Source organism: Ostrinia furnacalis, unplaced genomic scaffold, assembly GCF_004193835.3.
Source record: "Ostrinia furnacalis isolate ACB-3 unplaced genomic scaffold, ASM419383v2 OfSCF0416, whole genome shotgun sequence".
In the NCBI taxonomy this organism is placed as follows: Eukaryota; Metazoa; Arthropoda; class Insecta; order Lepidoptera; family Crambidae; genus Ostrinia; species Ostrinia furnacalis.
In genome coordinates this window covers 234586-252704 of record NW_021130655.1, presented here as the reverse complement: position 1 = coordinate 252704, position 18119 = coordinate 234586, and the positions used below count along the sequence as shown (strand labels likewise).

Sequence of the window (18119 nt, the reverse complement as noted above, 5' to 3'; positions counted from 1 at the left end):
CCTCCAGACACCCCTGTGTCGACATTTCAAAAGTTACTTTCACTTAATTGGAACACAAATGCATAGAACGAAACGTAGCTGTCATTGACAACTGTCATAATTTTCAAGCGTGTTCCTGTTTGGAAAAAAATGTTTTTGTTATTGTGTTTCAAATCGAAATAGAACATAGCTAAACGCATATAAAACGTCAAGTTTAAGAACGAGTTTTTGAAATGTAGCAAAATCTAAACGCTCTCAAGTTGCATCGCATTTTGTTTACAAAATGGAATTTCTTGTTTTTAATTACTAAATAAATAGTTTTCATTAGTGATTTAAGTGAATTTCTGTAGATATAAGTGTTCTCTAGTAATATTGTGCAATAAAAATTAAAAAGATTGCAAAATGTCCGACGCCGAAGTCGAGGTTCCTACCACATTCAAAAAGCGAGTTATCCGAAATAAAGGCGGCAGAAAACGTAAAGCTTCTAGCTCTGAAGGTAAATAATACTAAATTGCAAGTAAAACTTGATCTTATACCTTGACAAAAGGTATTCAAAATATTTTGTAAGGTTATGTTTTTGCTTTGTAATGTTTTTTTCTAGAGGTTTGCACCGGAGCGAGATTTTAACAACCGATTGAATTCACCGGTGATCGGGCAATCTCCGGTGAAAAACCGGAGATCACCGGAGAATAAAGAAATTTTGTTTCTATTTTTTAATTATACATTCAAAATGATGAAATAAGAATAAGCGATTGATATACTTTATTTAATCATTTATTAAGAAAAAAAAACGTTTTATATTGTAAGCAAATGCTGATTTTGATTTAAGAAACACAACATGTCAACAGCATCATAGGGTAACATGTTTCTTCTATCGTTTAGTATTTATTTATTTTTATTTTACTTATTTTATTTTATTATTTATTTATTTAATTTATTTTATTTACCTATTTTTTATTCTATTTAGATTTATTTGAAGAATATGCGCAAAGGATGACATTTTCTGACGAAGAACCAGAAGGTGATTGTGCTAGAAATATACCAAAAAAGCAACCCATAGTAATGAGCAATGAAAAAGGAATGCAAACAGAAAATTACAAAAATAATCACGAACATTGCAACAAATTATTTGACCAGTTAGTTGCTAGTGAAATGAATCACATAAACGGACAAGACCGTTTTGAATTAATGACTGAAAAAATAATATAATTAGAAAGAAACAAGGTTGTAAATAAGTGGCATGTTAAATAATTGTATAAAACAAAATATTGTTGAATGTGTCTTTTAATTTTGTTACTTTATTATATAAAAAAATAGATGCGACGATCACCGGAGATCAATCGGTTAAATACCGATTATTTCAATCGATTACTTTTACCGGTAAATCACCGGTTATTCTCCGGTACTCACTGCTCCGGTGCAAACCTCTATTTTTTTCTCTTTCAAATCATCATACTAATTCTACAGTCTATAACGCTTTGGTCTAAAGTCTTAGGTATCCATTCAAAGTTTCTGTCCAGTTAAAGTTTTACATAGGTATCAAAATAAATGTTTATATTATGTAAAATCTTTAACTAATTAGTTACAACAAGTTACTCTTCTTCTATCATGTAAGTAGTAACTCCTAAGGTCACAATCTTGGTGTCAGACTTATTCAATAAGCCTACAATAGCTATAATTCTTATGCTTTACTGGGTCAGTGCCTGAAGTTTGTTTTTTACTTACAACAAGGAAGCTCTTGGCCTGTATCTCACCTGATGGTAAGTGACGATCAGGCCGAAGGTGGAAGCGGGCTTCACTCAGAATCCTCAACCACGGAGGAACTGGCTATCTTACCTCTAACTGCCGGAACACAACAATGCTGTTAACATTGTTGTTATGGCCACAGACTTAGGTAAGATGGTGGTAGCTAGCCAGGCGGACTTAGAACAAGCACCACCACCAACCAAACCGAACAGAAAAATCTGTCCCCACTGGGAATTGAAACGGGACCTCTGCGTCTGAAGCAGGTGGTCTTACCACTAGACCACAGAGGTGGTTGTTTCGTTTGATGTTACAAAAGCACCCTCCCATACCTCAGGCACTATTACCATTAAGTGTTAGACTTATAGTATCAATAATCCTTTTTTTATTTCAGAAAAGAACAGCTCAGACTCCGACGGACAGACCGTGGTGTTGCCAACAAAACGTCCACAGAAAGCCAATCCCAATATCCAGTCTACATCTGGACCGAAGAGCCAGAAGCCGCAGATACAAAACAATGATAGCAGTGATGATGATAAGGTAAGAATAGCCATTCAAGTACTACAGTGTGTGTACATACAGTGCAGTAATTTTTTTCTTTTGCTTTTTATGGAGCAATATTTCTAAATGCAACTACTACACAACGTTAAATAGCAAAATAGTATTTACAAATACTTACTACAAAGTTGCTAAAAGATATGGATTGTTTGCCCTAAACTTTGGATCCCTGTTTCACCGTCTTAGGCATAATTAAATAAAAAAGTACTTTCTTATCAGTTGCCTATGCCATTATTATTATCGGCATGTCTTTCAGCACAATCTGTTGTGGTATTTTATTTATTTATTTATTTGAACACCAACAAGTTTACATTGAGGCTTCACAAAAGTAACTATAAAAAATGACACTTGTTAAATGCAAACTTTGATAGATAATTCAGTAATGGTTGCCTCCATATTTTGTACAGATATTTATACCTAGGGACCTTTTTGACACAGGGCATCCAAAGCTATTTTAATGTAATTAGGATAAGGTTTCTTTTTTTGTTCTTTTATGTATGTATCATCTTGTATTGTGTGCCAAATAAATGATTCTATTCTATACCCATTTATCTTTATTTACAGTCTAACAACGCCCGTACAACGCTCTCAGTGCAACAACAGAGAGAAAACGCAACGGCCACGTACGAGCTAGACACGGAACGGGACCGCGACGCGCAGGCCATATTCGAGAAGGCTCAGAAGATCAACGAGGAGCTTCAGGGACAGGCTGATGATAAGGTAGTGTGAAAACCAGTTTTAGTTTTGACTGTAACAACATCTACTATATAAAAATAAGTCGGGTTTTCCTCCCTGACGCTATAACTCCAGAACGCACGAACCGATTTCCACGGTTTTGCATTCGTTGGAAAGGTCTCGGGCTCCGTGAGGTTTATAGCAAAGAAAATTCGGGAAAAGGGGGTAAAACAGGATCCACGCGTACGAAGTCGCGGGCGGCCGCTAGTTAATTGATAAATTAATCATTAGGTGAATTGAGTTTTCTTTTGACGTTTTGACTTCTCGATGAGTAGTGTTTGATAATTCGATAATCCATCAATAGCGTACTGATTTATCAGTAGTGTCTGAGAGTCCATTATCCTTCAATAATATATCGAATATCATTTGATTACAGGGAGAGTGGCCAAATCCTCCATTGTCCTCTGGTAAATCGTTAAAATTCTGTAATATCGATGACCATGAATAACATTTGAAATTTTGAAACAAGTTCTAACTACAATTTTTTAGTTTTCTGACTGAGTAGTTATAAGTTTTCCTTTGACTGACCCGTTAACTCAAAACTACATTTGCCTATTTTTGTCAATTAGTCTTAATTTTCTGTAAGATACATTATTATGTGTTATAATAATATGACAACATCATTTATTATTATTATTTCGGCCGTTTGGTGTAGTGGTTCAGAACGGACTACTATGCCGAGAGTTCCCGGGTTCGATTCCCGGCCGGGCAGAAATTGAAATGATGAATTTTAATTTCTGTGACGGGTCTGGGTGTTACTATGTATAATATTATGTATGTATTTAAAAAAAAAGTATATAAGTAGTATATCCGTTAAGCTAGCACCCATAACACAAGCATATTAATTGCTTACTTTGGGGCTAGATGGCGCTGTGTGAGATTGTCCAAAGATATTTATTATTTTATTATTAATATTTATTTATTTTCAGGTGTACCGCGGTATAAACAATTATGCCCAGTACTACAAGAAGCGAGACACAGCTGCAGGCAACGCCAGTTCTGGGCTAGTGAGGAAAGGGCCCATCAGGGCGCCTGCCAACCTAAGGGCTACTGTTAGGCAAGTTCTGTTTAAAATATCAACATTTTCTGGCAGTCCAATACGAAGGACGAAGCACACTTATCATCCCGGAAACGAATCGTAACCGTATCAACTCGAGGCGGTCAATAATCTTTGTATGAAACTGCGTATTGCAACGTATATTTATCCGCAACGTAACGTAAACGCCTCGCCTCGCGGCGGCGGTGTTGATCCCTTTCCGAGTAGAGTAAGTATGCTTTGACCTTTAATCCTCGCTCAAAGAAGCGACAATAAGCTCGATCTAACGCTTTTTATATCCAGGCACTGCTAGTTATGTTTTTGACGTCTCAATGCTAATATAAATATAATGATAACGCTAAGATAATGATAATGATAATGATTACTAACATTAGCATTTAAGGTGTGTTTACTAACCACACTATGAACTATGAGTTGTTCGAAATAAAAACTTTTTATTTTTTTATTTTTTTTTATAACACAAAAACGCGTAACTCTATGATCTACACGCGGCACATGCGTGGCGTTTCCGCGGCGCTTACGATGCATTTACGCAGTGCATACGTTTAATTTCCGCGGCGCTTACGATGCATTTACGCAGTGCATACGTTTAATTTCCGCGGCACATACGTTGCATTTTTACGATGCATTTTCCACGGCGTCTGCGTTTCTTTTTAGCAGTGCATACGTTGCGTTTCCGCAGCGTCTTCGTTGCGTTTCTGCAGAATCTGCTTCCGTGTATTCCAACTCGCAGTACGTGACCGATTTTATTTCATTTCAGATGGGACTACCAACCAGATATCTGTAAGGACTACAAAGAAACTGGCTTCTGTGGGTTTGGAGGTACGTATTTTAGGTTCCATACCATAAAAGAAAAAAGGAATTATTAAAGGAATCACTGTGCTGCCTGTCTGCCTCTCAAGTTAAGTTATTTGTTTTTACAAGCTTTTATTTAACTTGCATGTATTTTGGGTCAAATCTTACAAGCTGAAGTGGATCAATTTCCTGACAACTGATGGGCTGAAATTCGGATGACGTCCAAAATGTTTCATCCCCTATTTCCCCTTTAGGGATGAATTTTGAAAAATCCCTTCTTTAAAACTTCTGTCATACGGGATAAAAATTTTAAAAAAATCTGAAGGCTTTTTTTATATTAGGAGGCTAACGCCCGTATTCACAAACATTACTATAAGGTCTCACAGTGCGCCTGGACGCACAGGGTGACACACGAACCAATTACAGAGCTCTATTCAACGCTGTGCTAGCAAGTGTGTGCATACTACTTTAGCAAGCTAAAGTGGCAGTAGGCAGGGCACATAGTATGCAGAACTGACGGCCGATGGGGCAGAAAGGTTCTGGAATGGAGACCACGTACCGGAAAACGCAGCGTGGGACGTCCACCCACAAGGTGGACCGACGACCTGATAAAGGTAGCAGGAAGGCGCTGGATGCAGGCCGCTACCAACCGTGCGATGTGGAAGTCATTGGGGGAGGCTTATGTTCAGCAGTGGACGTCCTGTGGCTGAAATGATGATGATGATGATGATGATTCAACGCTGTGCGTTCGATTTGCTTTACTTAAGCAAGTATCGTTTGTGAATACGGGCGTTTATCTTTATACCATTGCTCATAAATATCACTATGTATGTAATTTATTTGACTATTCCAGACTCCTGCAAATTCCTTCACGACAGAAGCGACTACAAACACGGCTGGCAGCTGGAAAGGGAGGAGACTGAGGCGGCGGGAGGCGGGGACTCGGATTATGAAGTGCACAGTGACGACGAACTACCCTTCCGGTGCTTCATATGTAGGGGGAGTTTTACAGACCCCGTGGTTACCAAGTAAGTATTAAAGTCATACTTTTGCTATTAACACACTTTCTTATTTTCTGTCTCTCTCTCTCACTTGCTAGCTCTCTCTCTCTTCCTTTCTCACTCATTTGCCCTTTCTCTCCCTCACTCACTCACTCGCTCGATTTCTCTCTCTCTCACTCGCTCTCTCTCTCTCTATCACACACACTCTTTCTCTCCCTCTCACTCGCTCGCTCTCTCCCTCTCTCACTTGCTAGCTCTCTCTCTCACTCCCTCGCTCGCTCTCTCTCTTCCTTTCTCACTCATTTGCCCTTTCTCTCCCTCACTCACTCACTCTCTTTCTGTCCCTCTCTCACTCACTTGCTCGATTTCTCTCTCTCTCTCACTCGCTCTCTCTCTCTCTCTCTCACTCGCTCGCTCGCTCGCTCTCTCTCTTTCACTCGTTCGCTCTCTCTCTCTCTCTCTCTCACCCGCTCTCTCTCTCTTTCTCCCTCTCTCACTTGCTAGCTCTCTCTCTCTCACTCACTCGCTCTTTCTCTCCCTTTCTCACTTGCTAGCTCTCTCTCTCTCACTCGCTCGTTCGCTCTCTCTTTCTTCGCCATCCCACCTCTCATGGTCACCATAAGACACCAGTAAGTAAACAACTACAGAAGCGACTACAAACACGGCTGGCAGCTGGAAAGGGAGGAGACTGAGGCGGCGGGAGGGGGGGACTCGGATTATGAAGTGCACAGTGACGACGAACTACCCTTCCGGTGCTTCATATGCAGGGGGAGTTTCACAGACCCCGTGGTTACCAAGTGAGTATTAAAGTCATACTTTTGCTTTTAACACACTTTCATATTTTCTGTCTCTCTCTCTCACTTGCTAGCTCTCTCTCTCACTCCTTCGCTCGCTCTCTCCCTCTCTCACTCACTCGCTCTCTCCCTCTCTCACTCACTCGCTCGATTTCTCTCTCTCTCACTCGCTCTCTCTCTCTCTCTATATCACATATTTTCTGTCTCTCTCTCTCACTTGCTAGCTCTCTCTCTCACTCCCTCGCTCGCTCTCTCCCTCTCTCACTTGCTAGCTCTCTCTCTCTATCACATATTTTCTGTCTCTCTCTCTCACTTGCTAGCTCTCTCTCACTCCCTCGCTCGCTCTCTCCCTCTCTCACTTGCTAGCTCTCTCTCTCACTCCCTCGCTCGCTCTCTCCCTCACTCCCTCGCTCGCTCTCTCCCTCTCTCACTTGCTAGCTCTCTCTCTCACTCCCTCGCTCGCTCTCTCTCCCTCTCTCACTTGCTAGCTCTCTCTCTCACTCCCTCGCTCGCTCTCTCTCTTCCTTTCTCACTCATTTGCCCTTTCTCTCCCTCACTCACTCACTCTCTTTCTGTCCCTCTCTCACTCGCTCGCTCTCTCTCTCTCTCTTACTTGCTCGCGCTCTCTCTCTCTCTCTCTCTCTCTCTCTCACACACACTCTTTCTCTCCCTCTCACTCGCTCGCTTTCTCTTCGCCATCCCACCTCTCATGGTCCCCATAAGACACCAGTAAGTAAACAACTACAGAAGCGACTACAAACGGCTGGCAGCTGGAAAGGGAGGAGACAGAGGCGGCGGGAGGGGGGGACTCGGATTATGAAGTGCACAGTGACGACGAACTACCCTTCCGGTGCTTCATATGCAGGGGGAGTTTCACAGACCCCGTGGTTACCAAGTGAGTATTAGTCATACTTTTCCTTTTAACACACTTTCTTATTTTCTGTCTCTCTCACTCCTTTTCTTTCTCTGTCTCTTGTTTCTCTCTCTTTCTTGCTTCTCTCTTTATTCTTTCTTACGGTCGTCTCTCCTATATCTATCACCCCTTCGCCCCTTATTTTTGTCTCTCTTCCTCCTCGTTTCTCTATCCCCCACTTCTCTTGTCTCTTTCTTTCTCTCTTACTCGCTCGCGCTCTCTCTCTCTCTCTCACTAGCTCGCTCTCTCTCTCACTCGCTCGCTCTCTCTATCTCTCACTCGCTCGCTCTCTCTCACTCTCACTCGCTCGCTCGCTCTCTCTCTCTCACACTCTCTTTCTCTCTCTCTCTCACACTCTCTTTCTCTCCCTCTCTCACTCGCTCTCTTTCTCTCCCTCTCATACGCTCGCTCTCTCTCCCTCCCTCTTTCACTCGCTCTCTTTATCTCCCTCTCTCATACGCTCGCTCTCTCTCTCCCACTTTCTTCGCCATCCTACCTCTCATGATCACCATTAGACACCAGTAAGACACAAGCGACTACAAACACGGCTGGCAGCTGGAAAGGAGACAGAGGCGGCGGGAGGGGGGGACTCGGATTATGAAGTGCACAGTGACGACGAACTACCCTTCCGGTGCTTCATATGCAGGGGGAGTTTTACAGACCCCGTGGTTACCAAGTAAGTATTAAAGTCATACTTTTGCTTTTAACACACTTTCTTATTTTCTGTCTCTCTCTCTCTCTCTCACTCGCTCTCTCTCTTTCTCTCTCTCTCTCACTCGCTCTCTCTCTCTCTCTCTCTCTCTCTCTCTCTCTCTCTCTCTCTCTCTCTCACTCGCTCTCTCTCTCTCTTTCTCTCTCTCTCAATCGCTCTTTATCACTCTTACTCCCTCGCTCTTTGTCTCCCTCTCGCTCGCTCTCTATCTCTCACTAGTTCTCTCTCTCCTTCTCTCATACGCTCGCTCTCTCTCCCTCTCACTCGCTCGCTTTCTCTTCGCCATCCCACCTCTCATGGTCCCCATAAGACACCAGTAAGTAAACAACTACAGAAGCGACTACAAACACGGCTGGCAGCTGGAAAGGGAGGAAACTGAGGCGGCGGGAGGGGGGGACTCGGATTATGAAGTGCACAGTGACGACGAACTACCCTTCCGGTGCTTCATATGCAGGGGGAGTTTTACAGACCCCGTGGTTACCAAGTAAGTTTGAATTCTTTGTCTCTCTTGCACGGTAGTTTGATATACACCAGGAACAGCGTTGGCCCAAGAATGCTGCCCTGGGAGACACCATATACGATATCAACCTCCTCACTAGTCCAGTCGTCAATTTTGGCACGTCGATTTCTGTTTCTTAAGTAGTCCTTAAAGAGTTTGAGTGAAGTGCCACAAACTCCGATATTCTCCAAGGTGCGGGAAGGAGACCGTATCAAAAGCCTTGGCTAAATCGCGGAATACCGATAGGCACTTTTGTTTCGCATCTAATGATGTTATAACAGAGTTCAAGTTGACAAGCTCATGAACAACGTTGTAGACTTACCTCTTTCTTCCTCTTCTCTCTTGCTCATCTTTCGCTCTCTCACTCGCTCATCTGTCTGTCTCACCCACTCTGACTTCGTCATCACCATCTCTCTCATGGTCACCACAAGACAACATTAAGTAAGATCAGAAGCGACTACAAACACGGCTGGCAGCTGGAAAGGGAGGGAGTTTTAGATGCTGTGGTTACCAAGTGTCAATATCTTTTTTTTTATGTGACAGGAGGCAAACGAGCAGACGGATTTTCTATGTATCCCCTTGTTTTCTTTCCTTTCTCTCCCTCTCTTTAATCTAAACCGCGTAAGATAGATGAAGGGGGTAAAACGGGATCCACGCGTACGAAGTCGCGGGCGGCCGCTAGTCTTCTATATCTCCCATTTCTTCTCTCTTTCATCCCCATCTCTAGTTACTCAGCACAAGACAGCCAGTAAGGCCCAGAACAGACGGTGAAACGCAACTGCAACGAAACTGCAACTTTCTGATGATTCTGATGAATGAAACTAAAAGTTTCAAACTGGTCGCGTCATGTGTGATCTCTCAACGGACGCTATGGCAGAAACTTAGATGCTACTCAAAAGTAACTAGCAGTTGCAGTTTCGTTGCAGTTGCGTTTCACCGGCTGTTCTGGGCCTAAGTGGTCTCCGCTCGTACTATCTTTTTCCTCTCTACTCTTTCTTCTCACTCACTTTACTCTCCCTTTATGTATAAGAAAGAAACAAAAAACCGCGGCAGTTACAGCAAACCTGTGACCTCAGTGAGTTGAGAGAGTTTGATTTCAATCCACTACTATAGTCTGGTCGCCGAGCACGTAGAATTTTGTCCAATGACCCCAAGCTACCCTCGCGATGCGACTGTGCGACGGGCGCCCGCAGTGAATGTGCGAGCGCGACAGCAACATAATTACGCGCGAGCGATAAGGATGGGTAGCTTGGGGTTATTGGACAAAATTCTACGTGCTCGGAGACCGGGCTTTAGCTATACAAATCCTGAATCAACTCCCAACAAATAAATGAAGCTTAAATTAACATTTTATTGTTACAGATGCAAACACTACTTCTGCGAAAAATGCGCGTTAGAAAACTTCAAGAAGAGCAGCAGGTGTTTTATATGCAACGCTCAGACCAGTGGCATGTTCAACCCGGCGAAGGAATTGGAGGCCAAACTGAAGGCGCGACAGGACAGCGATGATGATGATGAAGACGATGATGATTGACGAATAAAGACTTTATGATCATAAGCTGGTTTTATTTTACCCACACTTATCAACCCGCAAAGGGATCGTAACCGTATGAACTCGAGGCGGTCAGTTTCTATCTTAATATACCTATAAAAGGAGAAACTGACTGACATATCAACGCACAGCCTAAACGGCTAAACGTAGGTACTTGAAATTTGGAAGGGACGTAGCTTAGGTACCGTAGAGGTGCAATAAGAAAGGAATTCCCGAAATTCTCACGGGAACGGGAATTTGCGGGAAAATCCTTTTGTATGAAAAATATAAACCGCTTAAGTTAGACGCTTGAAATTTGGCATGCAGGTACCTTAGTAAACTTAAAGCTTAGTTACAACAGGATATTGCAAAATTCCCACGGGAACGGGAGTTAGCGGGAAAAAACATTTGTATGAAAAAATCAAAACCGCGTAAGATAGATGAAGGGGGTAAAACGAGATCCGCGTACGAAGTCGCGGGCGGCCGCTAGTTCTTTGTATGAAACTCCATACTGCAAAGTCCACATAGTCGCATCGTAACGTAAACGCCTCGCCTCGCGGTTGACAGCGCGCGTAAGGCGATGACAGCTCGCGAAAGGTGATAAGGTGTTGATCCCTTTCCGAATTGATAAGCTGCTATGACCTTTATTACACCACACAAAACACTGATATAACAGAAATAACAAATCGAAACGACACAATTAGGTGGTCTTGGCGCTAGGAAGTGATCTCTTCCGGATCACCTGGGGAGATTTGCCAATCTGTCTCTATGTGGTTTAAAAAAGACTGACTTTCATACAAACATTAACCCTTCTTTCACCCCCATAAGGGTTAAATTGTAAAAAAAAAAACTTAATGCCCATTTTCAGCATCGATCCCTAATTTTGAAGTGACGACCCCCTTTGAAAACAAAATTCCTGTTATTTGTTACCATGGGGGTCACTTAAAAATTTGGGATTGATGGTGAAAACGGGCATGAGTCTCTCTCTTTCATTATACATAATAGGTTTTCCCGAAAAATAAGGGGAATCCACCTTTTACTTTATCTGTATTATGTAAGTACCAACCTACTTCATCCAAATTGTACCAACAGAAGATAAAAATCAAGATTTTTGATCAAAAACCATCAATAGATAACATCTGTGTGATCGAGAAAGATTATGATTAAAAGAAGAGGTTACGATAAAAAATACAAATTATTTTGCACAGAATTGTAAACAAAATTACTACGCAAGCCACACTCCGCGCGAATTAAAAAATACTAACACGCTATGCGCGTCCACGTAATACACCCGTTGAATACCTTATTTAACTGGATCACTAAGAAATAGCTATAAAAAGTCGTATCTACCACTTAAATCCATGCACTTACGACGTTTTAGCTATTGAACTCAGAAAATAGTATACTACTTTAGCTAAAGAAGTCCATTACTTCAAAAGGGCGTAAGTTCATATGATTTAGCCGTAAGGATACGTCGTTCCAAGGCGTCCAGGATATTTGCTCTCGTTTGAAAATGGTATACCACTTTTACGCTCCGTTACATCAGAAGTAAAACGTCGTAACTCCATGTGAATTTTGTGCAAAACTGATGTGTTTCTTCTGATGGCGTTTCGTTCTCGATTTCAATGGAATGTTGGGTTTTGAAAGCATTACTTTCGAGTACGAGATGGTCATAACAACTATGGCTTCTAGAAGTGGGATGGCGAAATTATTGCTACTTGTGGAAACCAGGTGAAAAACTTACGACGTTTTTCTCTAATTTGATGGTAAGTTAGGTGATGGATGTAGAGTACCTAAGACTTAGTCGGCCAATAGTTGGGCTCGATTCTAATTTGTGTGAAGAATCGGCCGATATCAAATCGGTGTAAGTATGTGCGCACTTCCATATATGTCCATACTGCCCGATCAACTATCGGCCGAAAAAAGTGTGTAGTCTTGGGCTAGGCTAGCAGAGTCTGTGTTTAATTATTGATGAGATCTAAAGAGGATTGTTCATCATCATCAGGTCATTGAGTCTCCACTGCACTGCACAGGAGCACGACCCTCTAATTTACCAGAGGCAAATGGAGGATTTGTCCTACACTCCCCACGCTGGCTAGACGGGTTGAGGAGACCTGATGTTCGCATATTTTTCCTTAGGCACCTCAGGCATCCAGATCTCGGAAGACCATACCTATGACCATACTTATGTAGAGTCGAAACATCAGTTAAATACACTGGTCATCACAAAAATCGACCCTCCCGCGACAAGCACTTTCAAACGTAATGCATCTCCACTTCCCATCAATATTGGTACCATTTAAACGCCTAGTTCTAAACTTCATTTCATTAAAGGAAAGGTTTTTACCCCAAAAATGTGTCTGTAGTAGAATCCAGAGTCACTTCTTCAAAAAATAGGTAGTTACGCTTGAGCCAACTTTTATGGCTATAAAACTGTTAAGTTGGGATTAAATGCTATACATCTGTTAAAGAGGACACGTGAGATCATTATTTGGTTTTATAACCATAAAAATTGGTCTAATTGATCCCAGAGGTGAGCCCAAAGTGAGGTCTTTTTTCAAATCACATTTATTGTATAATGTTAATCGTTTACTTATAATCGTTTATTAAGAAATTAAATGTGTTTTTCTGTAAGGATATTTATTGGGCTTTCAAATAACACCAATATTGTTGAGGCACCATGATTGTGTCAGTAGAAACGAGTTTTCCAGTGTATTTAATTATAATTTTGTTACCTCTATAAGATACCATAGATCTGTTGAAAGTCTCAAGATGCATTAGTCTGAATGCGGGCAGCGCAGGATTGGTCTTTGTAGAAAATCTTGGGAATGCCTTTGTCTGGCAGTGGACGTCATTTGAATACCTTAGAGTAGCTTGACGTAGGTCCATCATACACTTACTAAGTACTTAGGTACCTACTGTAATATACTTTGAGCCTTTGGTGTATACTCAACTTTTGAGTGTAGGTATTTACAAGGCTCAAAACTGCGTAACGTTTTTATCAAAATGACAGATGATCTACAAAAATAACATGTTTTTATGATCAATATTATGATAACCCCACATGATGCGTAGATAATCTAGATCTTGAACAAACAACTACGACACACCTCCCTTTGTACTCAAGTGTATCGTACGATAATGCGAGCTAAGTGTCGAAAATTTGTTTATCTTGTAACTACCTCTTAAAAGAGGTAAGAAATAAGTAGGTACCTCTACTACTTGCATGCAAGACTTATGTAGTACCTACCTAGTTACCTACTGCTAATAGTTGATCAAAATAGATCAAAACCGGTCGCTGATACTGGGACTCTATTGAACTAGAAATAGTTGTCTCAACCCGTCTGGCCAGCGTGGGGAGTGTAGACCAAATCCTCTTGCCTCTGGTAAATTCAGTGGCGACTAAATGACCTCATGATGAGTCCCTCCTATGTCCCTATGGCTTTTAAAGTAACACTGGGACGTGTAAAAGCGCTTTTTAAAAGCCTATTAGCAGAAAATAAATGACTGTTTTTCCTTATCAATCAAATAAAATGTTCTTAAGTGATTGATTGTCAGGTGTACTTCATAAGGAAATGTAAACACATACTAATTAGTAAGTACATTCTTGGAAACTAGAGGAAGTTACAAGGAATTACGGATGCTTAGGTTTTTTATCAGCGTTTCCATCTTGTCGATCGCTTGGTTAGTGGTTTGGATACTAGAGCACTTCAAAGGTCGCGGGTTCGATTCCTAGGCACACACAAAATAACAGAGGTTTGTATCATTTAGGGTGTTTTGTATGTAAGGGTTGACATAGTGCAAGCTTTACCAATCACCTATTGGGGTTAGATGGCGGTGTAAAATATTAAAAAATATTAAGCCATAATTACCAAAACAGTGTTCATGGGTAAAGTTTGTGACGACAGGTTGTATGACGTCCATCTGCTCGATGGACTGACGACCTTTAAGATAGTTTTCTGATCGGTTTGGTTGGTGGTAGAGCCAGTTTTAAGTCCGCCTGGCTAGCCATCACCATCCTGTCTGTCGCCATAACAACAATGGTAACAGCATTGTTGTGTTCGGGCAGTTAGAGGTAAGATAGCCAGTTCCTCCGTGGTTGAGGATTCCGGGTGAAGCTCGCTTCCACCTTCAGCCAGATCGAATTTCCATCAAGTAAGATGCAGGCCAAGAGATTCCTCGTTACGGGTAAAAAATACAGCTGCTGATGTTAATGATGATGATGATGATGATGATTCATGAAGTCTAGCGTTTGTATGGGAATTTATATCTACTTAGGCAATTCCTAGATAAATATCAAGGAAAATATAGACACGTACATTACACGCATGCGACTTGTATGTACGATAAATATGGGATCCACTAGTTAATTAAATGATTAATAAATGCTGTCATAGGAAATAGGTACAATTTATTACGAAGGGTTTTTTATTTAGACAATAATATCTTATGGTGAATAATTGTTTTAATAAAGACTTAACAATCAGAGTTTTTTCTAAGAATTAATAGGTATACAAGGGTGTACCGTGAAGCGTAAACCAAAAACTAAAATGTGATATTAAAAATTGAAACGACTAAAAATACTTGTATTAAGTACCTAGGTACCTAATATTAGCGGCCGCCCGCGACTTCGTACGCGCGGATCCCGTTTTAACCCCTTAGGGGTGGAGTTTCGTAAAATCTGTTCTTAGTGAGCACCTACGTTCTAAAAGGAACCCCCATGCAAAATTTGAGAGTCCTAGCACTTGTAGTTTCTGAGATTTCGTGATGAGTGAGTGAGTGAGTCAAGTTAATCAGTTATTGACCTTTCGCTTTTATATATATAAAAGATAGGTCATGACACCGTATTTTCAGGACTCTGAAAAAACTTACCCTTTTAAACAATAACATTTTTATCGTTTAAAAAAGTCCATGACTTTTTCCTCGAATTGAAAAGATAATTTGTGAAGTAACTGTTTGTCTCGTGGTTTTACCATGACGCTATGTTTTGGCAAAAGATAAAAAAATAACAACAAAATTACGTAACTTATTGTTGTAAAATATTATTTTATGTAGCTCGCGTACTTTTATAAGAATATTTTTATCATGTTGGCATAGTGACAGATATGCAAACTTGATAAGAAAATTGCCTTAGTAATAGCAGTTTTTAAAACTTTCCAGTAGGTAGGTATTTAGGAAACAAGGTAGAGTCAATCACCCGATAAAGAAAGGTTAAAATGTTCATGTAAACATTAATTAACTCTTGCATTTTTTTTGACTAGATGCTCATCCAATAAGGCTATTACACGTATTAAGTTGTTAAGTTCGTTTTCAGCCAAATGACGTCCACTGCTGGACAAAGGCCTCCCCCAAGGTTTTCCACAATGAACGGTCCTGCGCTGCCCGCATCCCGGCTCTTCCCGCGACCTTCACCAGATCGTCGGTCCACCTAGTAGGAGGCCTGCCCACGCTACGTCTTCCAGCCCGTGGTCGCCACTCGAGAACGTGAGAACGTGAGACGTGGTCGCTTACTATGGGCCTCATAAGAAGGCTCAAGGTCACCCAAAGGGCGATGGAGCGGGCTATGTTCGGAGTTTCCCTGCGTGATCGAATCAGAAATGAGGAGATCCGCAGGAGAACCAAAGTGACCGATATAGCTCGCAGAATTGCTAAAATCAAGTGGCAGTGGGCGGGGCACATAGCTCGTAGTTGTTAAGTAGGTCTATAAATTTTAACTTAATTTTAAGTAATTAATTGATCATCATCTTCAACAGCCCTTTACAGCCCATTGCTGGACTATGACTATGAGCCTCCTTCACTATAATGGAGTGGAGAGTTTTGCCATAATCCCCACCCTTGGCAGGCGGGTTGGAGATCGCAGTTTAAAAGATTGATGTTTTGATTTTGTATGGCAATACAAGCAAGTGACGTCAATATTTTGTTAACTCAATACAATGCAACCAAAAATCTTAATTTACAGGTAATTTAAAATTAATTAAGTTTTTAAGATCAGAATGTAGTGCCTTTTTAAAAAAGTTGTGGTTTCGAATTATTATGGTATGGTGTCAAAATAAATAGTCTATTATCATACACCATTACAACTTGGCACATAGTTGAATATATGCCCTTTGGCCCTAAGGTTGACTGGAGGAAAATGCCGAAAGACATTAAGTCCGCCTTATGTACACCGTTCTATGTGCATATAAGTTTAAAATAAATAAATAAATGATAATATTCATATTAACTATTATGAGACAACCACCATTCCATTCCATACAATGTGAAATATTTAATTAGTTACCACGCTTTCATTTACAAGAGTACGTTTTGAAATAAATACATATATTAGCAAAATAATACTCATGAATAATTATAATAATTATTATTACTTGTACATTATTAATAAAGTATACCAATGTTATTTTTTCATTATTATCAATACGTCACAGAGCGACAGTGCCGAAAACGTGATCTAAAGAATTTCGCCTTGATGAAAACAATAACTTATTCTAACTAATGATAATAAAAATCTGAAAGCTTTGTGAGTTTGTCGCGAAAATTTCGGCAATTTTTGATTGGAAAAGCTGAACTAATTTGATTAATTTCGGTATAGTTTAAAGTAAGAAGGACCTTTGTCTCAAATCTGGAACTGGGGCTAAAAATTCATACAAAATGCTCTAAGCTTGCATCTTTATTTTCACCTGATCGAAAGTGATGATCAGGTAATCAGGTCAGGAATCCTCAACCACGGAGGAACTGGCTATCTTACCTCCAACTGCCGGAACACAACAATGCTGTTAACATTGTTGTTATGACGACAGACTTAGGTAATATCGCAAAAGCTGAAGGCTTTAAATGAGCTCTATCACCAATCAAACCGAATCTTACTGTTTAGTGACTAACGACTGTATTCACAAACATTACTATGAGGTCTCACAGTGCGCGTGGACGCACAGGCTCACGAATGAACATCAATCTGCTCTATGGACGTCATTCGAACGAAAAACGTGTGAAAGGCAGGCAAAAAAATGGTCTAATGCTAGTTTCAATACCCAATTTTGTTTTCAAGTAAGATAATAATTGTTATACGTATGCGTAATAGATGATTATTATTATGTATAATACAAAACATGTCATCTATAGGCTTATGACTGATAACTGATAAGTTATATTCGTCAAAACACAATGTTTTGATGTATTATTATTATTTAAATCGATGTAACCTTCGTTTGAAATCATGCGTTTGGTATTTCCAGCGAGAAAAAGATTACATAAAGCTATGTTTACATTAAAAAAGCTCCAAGTACACAAGGTGGACAGATGACCTCATAAAGGTAGCAGGAAGGCGCTAGATGCAGGCCGCTACCAACCGGCCGGTCAATCTGAAAATCATTGGGGGACCCTATGCTCAGTAGTGGACGTCCTTTGGCTGAAATGATCATTAAGTTGACTATAGGAATAGGTTTCTACTCACTGGTGGAGAGGCGTGGAAATAACGATATCTGAAAGAAAGAAAGAAACATTCATTACTATGAACATCACTTTAAAAGGACAAAAAAGGTATATGGGAAAAAAGACAGAAATAGCACATATTATTATACCAAACATTACAAGGACAGGAAAAGTGAAGAGCAGTGCCACCCTGACGCAACAGCGATGCCCATCGCAACGGGACCCCACTCAGGATATGCCGTGGCCCACGGTGAGGAAGGCTACGACCCTGGTTTTCAGTGTGCCCCATGCCGTGTGGAAGTCACAAAATTAAATCTGATTGGATAATTCAAACACATCTCCTTCTCTCTCTTTGGTGGAAATCGGGGCTT

At 40.8% G+C, this 18119-nt stretch overlaps 1 protein-coding gene across 1 annotated transcript; it reads left to right on the top strand.

Moving 5' to 3' along the window:
• The first annotated feature begins 124 nt into the window (after positions 1-124).
• Positions 125-10341, top strand: mdlc (RING finger protein mdlc). The gene is made up of 7 exons (XM_028320498.1): positions 125-475; positions 2117-2262; positions 2845-3000; positions 3945-4072; positions 4833-4894; positions 5721-5895; positions 10149-10341. Exons 1-7 carry the CDS (start codon positions 382-384, stop codon positions 10318-10320), a joined length of 933 nt encoding a protein of 310 aa, XP_028176299.1. The 5' UTR covers positions 125-381; the 3' UTR covers positions 10321-10341.
• Positions 10342-18119: the final 7778 nt, after the last annotated feature.

What these genes read in the sequence shown, in the direction of transcription:
- mdlc (XM_028320498.1), top strand. Translation starts at nt 382, where the DNA reads ATGTCCGACGCCGAAGTCGAGGTTCCTACCACATTCAAAAAGCGAGTT. An exon ending in TGGCTTCTGTGGGTTTGGAG is followed by an intron (nt 4,895 to 5,720) that starts GTACGTATTTTA and finishes TGACTATTCCAG; the next exon opens with ACTCCTGCAAATTCCTTCAC. An exon ending in ACAGACCCCGTGGTTACCAA is followed by an intron (nt 5,896 to 10,148) that starts GTAAGTATTAAA and finishes TTATTGTTACAG; the next exon opens with ATGCAAACACTACTTCTGCG.